This window comes from Strongylocentrotus purpuratus, unplaced genomic scaffold, assembly GCF_000002235.5.
Source record: "Strongylocentrotus purpuratus isolate Spur 01 unplaced genomic scaffold, Spur_5.0 spur5_scaffold_6, whole genome shotgun sequence".
NCBI classification, from domain to species: Eukaryota; Metazoa; Echinodermata; class Echinoidea; order Camarodonta; family Strongylocentrotidae; genus Strongylocentrotus; species Strongylocentrotus purpuratus.
Genome location: NW_022145612.1, coordinates 39,851,792 through 39,861,781, shown reverse-complemented (window position 1 = coordinate 39,861,781; position 9,990 = coordinate 39,851,792). Strand labels below are relative to the sequence as shown.

Sequence of the window (9,990 nt, the reverse complement as noted above, 5' to 3'; positions counted from 1 at the left end):
CTATTCATAATATGAGAAGAAGTTTGCTATTCATAATATGGAATGAGGGTCGCTATTCATAATGGGAGTAGAGGGTCACTATTCATAATACGGAATGAGGGTCGCTATTCATATTTTTTATTTTATTTAAAATGGTTTATTTTATTAAAAAACATTAGCGGCCCGATAGCCGAATTGCAGTTTCTTTTACAAAGTATACATCGGTGACTAAGTAAGTTTACATGTAAAACATTATGCACGGTAGCAACTAGCATTATGGTAGTAAAATTGGAATTCTTTTTTACATATGATATATAATTGTGCTTCAACGACCTTGGCAAATTGCTTGATATACAGAAATCTGAATTGTATTACTATATTTGCAATAAAATTATATATTGAACTTCTACAATATATGAATAGTAATACATTTTGATATTCAAAAGAATTAAATGAATTAAATTAAATGTTTTAGTTGGAAAATGCATAGCCAGATGGGTATGGTATGTTTATGGTGTTTTCTTCAGTAACAGAAACGGAGACAACAACAGAAACCAAATCCAGGAATTATAAAATCAAATAGATGCTACAATGATTTAAACAAATTATACATTTTAGGTAAAATGCAGAACATTTTGTATTTGGGCCAATTAGTAAAAGGTACATGCATGTAGAATATTGCATAAAAATAAGATAAGTTTTGCATAAAAACATGGGTAAAAGGTTGCAATTGTAGTATTCGATATAATGTGCAGCATCTTGGGAACTATTAAAAAGTCAAACATGATTTTGTACAATTAAATCTTATTTAGTTAAAAAAAAAGTAAAATTCTATAGTAACATTATTCAAAAATGCATTCACATGTCACCCTTTCATTTAGGAAGTTATATCAGACAAATAGAGAGAGAGAGAGAGAGAGAGAAAGAAGGAGAGTGAGAAAAGGGAGAGAAAGAGAGGAGAGAGAGAGAGAGAGAGGGGGGGAGGGCCCGGCCCCCCCCCCACTCAGTGTTATTTAGGGTACGCATATGCTTGTTCACTCTTTTTGAAAGCACTCCCTATCTGAGGACTGCCAACATTTCCGAACCCCCCTTTTGCGGGCTTTTCCTGCCTTGGAGACCCCCCTAAATTCGGAAAAATGCTCAATTTACCCCCCCCCCCTAAATTCGGAATAATTTCTCAGGAGTCCAAAGAGATGAGAGGGAAAAAGAAAAAACGCCCCCTTTTTAAAGAAATCTCCGGGTGAGAGTCAAATACACCCCCTTTTCTTACAATTCTCGGGCCGGACTTTGTCGCACGAAAAGTACCCCTTTACCGGACATTTTGGTAACACGCATGAGGTCATTCCGACCCCGGAGTGGGGGGGGGGGGGGGGGGGGGGGGGGGGGGGGGGGGGGGGGGGGGGGGGGGAGGGGAGACAAAGAGTGAGAGTAACACGACAGAGAGCTGGAGAACAAGAAAGCCATGAAGAGGGTCTCCCCGCTCCGCAGCTAGCACAGCACTGACAAAATAACAATATACAATATTTTGGGATATAGCCTGCCGAGCTACTAGTACGTAGATACAGCACTTATTTCGCATAAATTATCAACACTTTCATTTTTCAAAGTATTAAAACAACTTCCAACAAATTCTGTCTGAAAATCATACATATATAATGTTTTTATACCTCTTAACATTAATCATGTGAAATCATAACTAATTAAACTTTTATGCCCTAACCCTAATTTGCCCGGGTTTTAAAAAACAGAGATAAAACTGAATCAGCACTAAACTTTGAAAAGACCCTGTGGCCACCGCAACTTAAACTTTGATGCAACAACGTCTCTTACCTATTATCATTTTTTTTTAGTTCACTCTTTAAAAAGAACTCCATATTAAAAAAACGTGCTAGCTAGTGTGCGGTCCTTGGAAAGCTAGCTTCCCTCTACACACTCTTATCTCGCATCCTCTCTTTTCATTTTCAAATGAAACACCTTCTAAGCAACCCCAGCCCCCCCCCCCCCAGTGTTATTTAGGGTACGCATATGCATGTTCCCTCCTTTTAAAAACACCCCCCTAAGTCCGGTGTGTAGAGGTCAGTGTACGAGCCGGACTTTGGTGCGTGAAAAGTACCCCTTTGCCGGACATTTTGGTAAAAATCACCACTTATTGCGGTATAAACAACTTTTGCCAGCTATACGATGTGACTTGAGAGAGTGAAAATAGTGGAGAACAATGTGTTCGTCGAAGGTGAAACTGGTAATTATTCATTACTATGAGCGTTTAGCAATCTGACTAGATATGGCAACGGATTGTTTCTAATTCTATACCGTGTCATTTTGCATGACATAGAGGGTCACTATAATAGGAGTGGAGGTTCGCTATTCGTAATACAAAATGAGGGTCGCTATTCATAATAGGAGTAGAGGGTCGCTATTCATAATACGAAATGAGGGTCGCTATTCATAATACGAAATGAGGATCGCTATTCATAATATGAGTAGAGGGTCGCTATTCATAATAGGAGTAGAGGTTCGCTATTCATAATACGAAATGATGGTCGCTATACATAATATACTTATGTTCGCTATTCTTAGTAATAAAGGTTCGCTATTCATAATAGGAGTAGAGGTTTCGTATTAAATAAACGAGAGGAGAATCGCTATTCATAATAGGAGTAGAGGGTCGCTATTCATAATACGAAATGAGGGTCGCTATTCATAATAGGAGTAGAGGGTCGCTATTCATAATAGGAGTAGAGGTTCGATATTCATAATAGGAAATGAGGGTCGCTATTCATAATACGAAATGGGGGTCGCTATTCATAATATGAAATGAGGATCGCTATTCATAATAGGGGTAGGGGTTCGCTATTCATAATACGAAATGAGGGTCGCTATTCATAATAGACTTATGTTCGCTATTCATAATAGGAATAATTAAAGGGTCGCTATTCATAATAGGAGTAGAGGTTCGCTATTCATGAAACGAGAAGAAAATCGCTATTCATAATACGAAATGAGGGTCGCTATTCATAATAGGAGTAGAGGGTCGCTATTCATAATACGAAATGAGGGTCGCTATTCATAATATATAGTTAGGGTCGCTATTCATAATAGGGAATGAGGGTTGTTATTCATAAAATTAAATAGGCCTAAGCAATATCCAAAATGCTTATAACAATGGGAAATATTGGACTAAGGACACCCCCAAAGCGATACATGGCCCTGAATATTTGTCTTGCTTTTTTAAGTAGGTATATTTCACCTTTTATCTTTGATAATTATATAGAGACATCTCCCGTCCTTGTGACGGAAAACAGGAAAGCATGAACACATAATTATAATCGTATCGTAATTGTAGTTAGTTAACTTATAAGGACTGAGTTTGTTATTTCAGAAATTGTAATTGTTTATACGACAATTATGTATTTGTAGTTTGTTTGTTTGTTTTTATTTCCGAAATCCATATATATAAGTTTTTTTTTTAAAAACATACATATAAAACACATTTCAAACGATAAGAAAGTAAGTAAATGTGTAAAGTATAGACAAACGGTTGGATAGCCCATTATGGATTTGTAGAAAGTAGCTTTTAGTAGGATTTATGGACCTACAAATTAAAAAGTTGCCATGAAACAAGATAGATAATTACAGAACAAACACGTTTACACACCACTTTTCACATTGAGAACAGGAATATATTGTTGTTTGAAGATTTATACGATGAATACAAAAAGTTAATAAGAGTGTACGTAACGAATAACCCAGAAATTATGCATCATTATTATCTTTGATTAACGTGTGCTATATACATCTTTGACTTGTTACATGAAAATAATTATATGGTATGCTTTTGTCGTAAATTCTACCAAAATCTTAATCTTTGCACCGTCAGTACCAAGTTCAGTCAATAAATGTCCTGCCAACCACAGTAATTCTATATATTCAACAGTGGCGGATCCAGGGGGGGGGGGGGGGGGAGAAAAAAAATCATGTAAAATCACGTGATTTTTACCTTTTTGGGGGGTTGGGCCCCCCCCCCCCCCCCCTGGCGCTCAAGGGGGGGGGGGGTGCAAATTGAAATTTTTTTGAGGATCGAAAAAAAAAAATGTGCTCACTATCCCCCCCCCCCCTCCCCCCCTCCCCCCCCCCCCCTCCCCCCCCCCCCCCCCCCCCCCCCCCCCCCCCCCCCCCCCCCCCCCCCCCCCCCCCACTGAGCGAATTTTTGGCCGGCGCGTTTTTCAAATTTTCGGGAGCAAAAAAAAAAAAAAGTTGAGCCCCCTCCCCTAAGAAATCCTGGATCCGCGCCTGATATTCAATATACACCTGAATGGGTATTGAATGTCCGCTTTCTCTTAAACGTATGTGTTAACTTGTTCAGATTAGGGGGTACTGGTACATAAGTACAATATATTGGGATAAATAATTACACAGTAACAAGTGAGTGCTATGACTTTGGAAGTGTTTCTGGGAGCAAGATCATTTTCACCTACATGAAGGCATATTATAGATAATGGAATGCTTTGCAAGATTCAAGATAACAATAACATTCTCCAAAGAAACATAAATCACAATAAGCTTAGACACGATCATTCAGCATGGGTGAGAGAACAGCCTTAGTGAACGTCATTGCCGACTATTACAAATAAATTTGTGTGAGCAGCCATCCTCGATGATCGTAGTCCTACAGAAGTAATGATCCTCGTTCAATGCAGAAAGTTACGAGCTAAAATTAACGAATACCCCAAAGTGCATGCTTCCACGTAAACAACTTATTAATTTTGCAATCTTGAATTTGTCAGATCTCACACTGCTGTGTAACAATTTCTTAAACGAAGCATAATGACATATCTTAAATATATCATTAAAAAAATTGCATGGGGTGCTTCCCAGGGCCGCTTCCCAGGGCCGCTTCCCAGGGCCCTGAAAAAAGAGTGAATTATATCTTACCTAATTACATGTGTGGGTGCTACATGATCTTCCATAATATTTAGTGTAGTCCAGCTTACATCTATTATTCACAGTACTATTTTAATAGCAGCTAATGTATTCATATACCTGTTACAGGGGAGTATTAAACAATTAAAAGCAGCATCGAAAATTTAATATGGCACATGTTATGGGTTTTGAACTTATGGTATGCCATTTGGAATTTGAAATGGTCTCTCTCTCTCTCTCCCCCCCCCCCCCTCCCCTCTCAATTTAAATGTTGTTGATTATAATCCAAACGTATAGGATCATTCTCAATTTGTTTACAACATTGGATAACAAATATTAAAATATTAGTATAACATAGACAAATGAGTACGAAAGTCAAAATTACAATAAACAGGAATGACACAAATGAATGTACTACTGCATGTCTCTTCTGAAATATTATACTTATTTTTTTACAGTTTTTTACGCCTTCTTTAAAAGAAATTTTTAAAAATCGGATTTTAACGGTAAACGGCAATTAAAAAGGGGGTTGAGAAAAAAAAAAGGAGTGCGCACCACCCCCAAGTGCAAAATCATAAATTAGGACATTTGTTTATCTAGCTTTTATTTTCTGGGTAGGTGGAAATTTATGAATAATTTCATTAATCTATGTAATTAGTCTGTTCATAACAGGTAGGGCCTACCTAAAAAAATTACGGGTATAGATATAGATGGCCTAGTATAGGTTTAAGTTATATTGTAGGGTCCATGTCACCGTTGCGTGTGCTTTATTGTGGATATGCCTACATAAATTACTAATAATCTTCTATAATAGTAAAACAAAATATATACAAATCTTTCCCAATCCCTCCCTACGAGACGACCCTATTCCAAATACAACCACTTGGGAGACAGTGAGCATGTGATGACAATAAACGGAAAACTACTCCCACAGACAATAACCTCCAGGAAAATTACCCCCCCCCCCGTAGACAATTACCCCCACCCCTGAAAATTACCCCCTATAGAATAATAATAATAATAATAATAATAATAATAATGATAGTAATACACTGTTTTTCATAAAGGTGGAATAATTATTTTCACCCCAATTTATGGAATGATTTTGACAATGATTTATTCCTAATAGATCTAAATAATAGTATACATTCTCAGATTCTATTTAATAATAATTTGCGAGTGTTTGTTATGCCTGACTGAAAGAATGTGTGTGTTACTACGCTAATCAACTAGGGGACCTACGTCCTTAAGTCATACCTGAAGGTAATGAGGATTAATGCCTCACAAAATGGCACTAATATAGCTGATCGACACGGTTTTTATTCTGGGGCCTCACAGTAACGAGGCCATTGCTTAGCCACTGAATCATGAGTGTACGCAGCGGGGGCTAGGGTACGTCGCCGCCCCCACAAATACAAAAAACAAACAAAGAAAATGCAATAAATAATATTGCAATTTCCCCCTGTCCCCAACAAGGCAAAATTCCTCTGTAGGACCATGCTTTATGGTTCAAGGCATGCACACATACAGGATTTGTTTTATTTGGGGGGTCGGGGCAAAATGCAATGAATTATTATTGATAATTTATTGCATTTTCTTAGTTGTTTTGTATTTATGGGGGCGGCGACGTACCCTAGCCCCCGATGCGTACAGTCATGATTCAGTGGCTAAGCAATGGCCTCGTTACTGTGAGCCCCCAGGAACAAAATCGTGTCGATGTGCTATATCAGTGCCCTTTTATGAGGCATTAATCCTCATTACTGTCAGTTGTGACTTAAGGACGTAGGTCCGCTAATTGATTAGCATAGTAGCATACACATGCTTTAGCAGTCATGCAAAACAAACACTCACAAATTATTTTCAAATAAAATCTGAGAATGTATACTATTATCTAGATCTATTAAGAATACATCATTGTCAAAATCATTCCATAAATTGCCAGGGTAAAAATAATTATTCCACCGTATGACCAACAGTGTAGTTCGTTCTTTTAATTGTAGCGCTGTTCAGGATTGCAGGCCCTCTCAAAGCCCTTACAGATATATATTATTACACCGGTCATCGGCTTCAGGCTTACCTCACACAATGTATGCACATTATTGACTCCCTGTGGAGCATTCCAGCCAGGCGTCACGTTTACTATACAGCGCACACTTGCTCATCCAACCACATTAACTTTCGCATCAAAAATTCATAACTTTCTTATTAGTTATCCGATTTAGCTCAAACTTTTTTTGACTGGTTTGTCTGATTTGAATTTTCTGCTTATATTGAAAGTAAGTTATTTTTGGATTGGACTTGCCCTTTAAGGCCACATGCTCCCCTCCTGTATAGCTCGGCCACTGCTCAGGAGTCATTCTACGGTCTGTGATTTCTCCTTCCGTTATGTCAGTAAAATCTATTTTTAAACTAACAATTACAACTGAAGTGAGACTAAAGCGTGACCTCGGGGAATCCCCGTTCTGATCGTCGACCGGCGGCGAGACTGAACTTGCACATGAATGTACTATTAATGTACATGATATACATGCAATGTAACGTGGAAAAGGGATATCGAAGTACGCACGTGCAGGAGCTTCAGAACAATTGGACGTGGCGTGACGGTGAGTATAGCTATTTTCATAATCCCGTTTGCATACGATTGAATAACCTGAAGTCTATTGTGTGTAAAGGAAGAGACGGTGGCGCATCCAGGCCTTTGGCTTTGAGTCAGGAGGGGAGGGGGGGGGGGGGCGATCTGGAAGTGTTCATCTAAACAGTTTACTAGTTCAGCATGTATTTCTCACTAGATATTTAGACACAGGCCCGTCGGGAAGGGGGGGGGGGGTGCGAATTATATATTTTTGTTATATTGTCTCCTTTTCTTTCAAATTTCGATTTCCACGTCCCGACCCGTATACCATACACAAATTTGTTTTTATATTGGTGTTACAAGGGGTTTATGATCCACATTCACAAAATTAAATTGTACATTGGGCATTTCTCTTTTTCGTTCTTAATAATCTTGATTCTCATTCTGTTATTTTCATCTATTTACAGATGGAGACACCATCCTCCATGGCGAAACCAGTTACAATAGGCATCTGCACGTCAGCATTGAGGTCTAACATCGAGGCTTTCATGGAAAAGGTTTCAAGTCTGACTAATGTAACAGTCCGATTCATTGAGCTACCGTACAATGATCTGGACAGCTTTCGTCTTTCAAGTGCAGAACTTGATGGTCTGATTATCTGTCATTCTATCAACAACCGTCGCTTTGCAATCACAGATGTTATGGATGCACTCTATGACAAGTTCCTGCCTCATGTCAAACAAAAACTCGGTATGAACAATACATAGGATCTTTTGACCTCGTACTTAATCAGCTTTAATTTCTTTTGTTTACGATAATGATAATTCTGATCGAAAATTGTGGCAAAAATTTAACTATGAAGTATCTTTTATATAGGGATTTTATCTGGGAACTGGAGGTAAAAATGTAGATTTGGATGGTAACTTTAGAATACATGTTTGGTTATTTTAAGGTAGGGCTCATAATGTAATAGGTGTTTCTTTCTGTGTTTCCTTTTTATTGTTTTCAGTAGCCAAATATATGTTAATGTTAAGACTGTTACATATTGTGAGAACCTGTCCTTAAGTGTCATGTTATATTCCCTGTTACAGGAAAGGACAACGTCTGTGTTATTGCACATGACTTTCCATGGCCCATGGCCGGGTCCTCGCATGAAAATCATATCCGGATCAAAAATACCTACATGGACAGCTTCCGGAGCAAACAATTTACAACCTTTGAGTGCTCCAAACTGGCCATGATCTGTGGTAGACTTGACACTCAGGTGGACATGGACAAAAACGATTGGACACAGTTTGAAATCTTTGCGCGTCAGTGTCAAGTTCAGCCAAAGCCATTTCAGCCAAAGCCATCTAAAGGGATAACTTTGGGGATTATAGGGATTTTCATAGGTTTCGGAATTGGCTGGTATGTTATCAATCGTCCAAATATCGGGACAAATACCCTCATACAAATGTGTAATACTACCTCAGAAAATTTTGTCCAATTTTCCCCCATCAATTCCATGTTGTACCATGTTGACATGAGCACCATGCTTCTAAAGCTTACTGCACCTCTTATGTGATCTAACCTTTGATGAACAATACCATTAGTCGCATTCAGAAGGGCAGATCCGGGATTGTTTATTAAAAAGGAACATTGCCCGATCTTAATATTTCTGAAGAAGAATTGGGGAAACCCGCCATTCCTCCCAAGGTCCGAAGGTGTTTGCGTTTGCGTGTGTGTGTGTGTGTGGGGGGGGGGGTCCCGGAATATAATTTTAGTCCTTAATAAAGTTATCTCCTCGTTTCATTTCTCTTTTCTTTTCATTAGAAAGGTGGGGGTGAGTTGGGGTTGTGACTGTTTCAATTTTCTTTAGATCACCTATGGTATCTTTTGATTAGGTCTACGGATCGTAGCGCATGCATCCAGTTACATTGTTGTGTTTGATTGAAGAGTTAAATAAATTATTTGTTCTGTTCATAATTTTGTTTGAACCAGTATGTATACATATACTCGTTTCATTTCTTTTCGCATTGTATTTATTTCCACTATACCATAAAGTTGCCAAAGCTGTTAAAGTTGATAATTGTTTGAGTTTATACATGTTATCTCAAAGCATTCTCTTCACTGTAAACTCACCTGCCCCTACAAAGTAATACATGTACATTAATGACGGTTGAAGATATGTCAATCTATCGGTCACTTGAATCTGGTGTCACCACTTATCCGTCTCCATGGCCTTGTGGTTGAGGCAGTGGCACTCTAAGCCAGAGACCCTGGTTCGATTCCCTGCAAAGACATTTTCAACCCTTGCAAACTTTCAAAACGGGGGATACCGATGGGGATCTTTGATTTAAGCTACGCAACAGTTATATATTGTCTGTTTTCTTTTCCATTCTATTTGAGGGAATGGCACTTTTTTTTAAATATATCGCCAATAACTAAAGGAAAATGACCTTTTCAAGGTGGGAATAAAAGGTTTACCAATGACAAACAACATTAAGCCCAAATAAAGCGTTTTCAACCTGGGTGCTGCA

The 9,990-nt window shown here is 38.4% G+C and overlaps 1 protein-coding gene across 1 annotated transcript; it reads left to right on the top strand.

Moving 5' to 3' along the window:
- Nucleotides 1–7,384: 7,384 nt before the first annotated feature.
- LOC100891260 lies at nucleotides 7,385–9,209 on the top strand. Its single transcript, XM_031000256.1, has 3 exons — nucleotides 7,385–7,502; nucleotides 7,939–8,221; nucleotides 8,563–9,209. Exons 2-3 carry the CDS (start codon nucleotides 7,939–7,941, stop codon nucleotides 9,033–9,035), a joined length of 756 nt encoding a protein of 251 aa, XP_030856116.1. The 5' UTR covers nucleotides 7,385–7,502; the 3' UTR covers nucleotides 9,036–9,209.
- Nucleotides 9,210–9,990: the final 781 nt, after the last annotated feature.

What these genes read in the sequence shown, in the direction of transcription:
- LOC100891260 (XM_031000256.1), top strand. Translation starts at nt 7,939, where the DNA reads ATGGAGACACCATCCTCCATGGCGAAACCAGTTACAATAGGCATCTGC. An exon ending in TCATGTCAAACAAAAACTCG is followed by an intron (nt 8,222 to 8,562) that starts GTATGAACAATA and finishes TCCCTGTTACAG; the next exon opens with GAAAGGACAACGTCTGTGTT.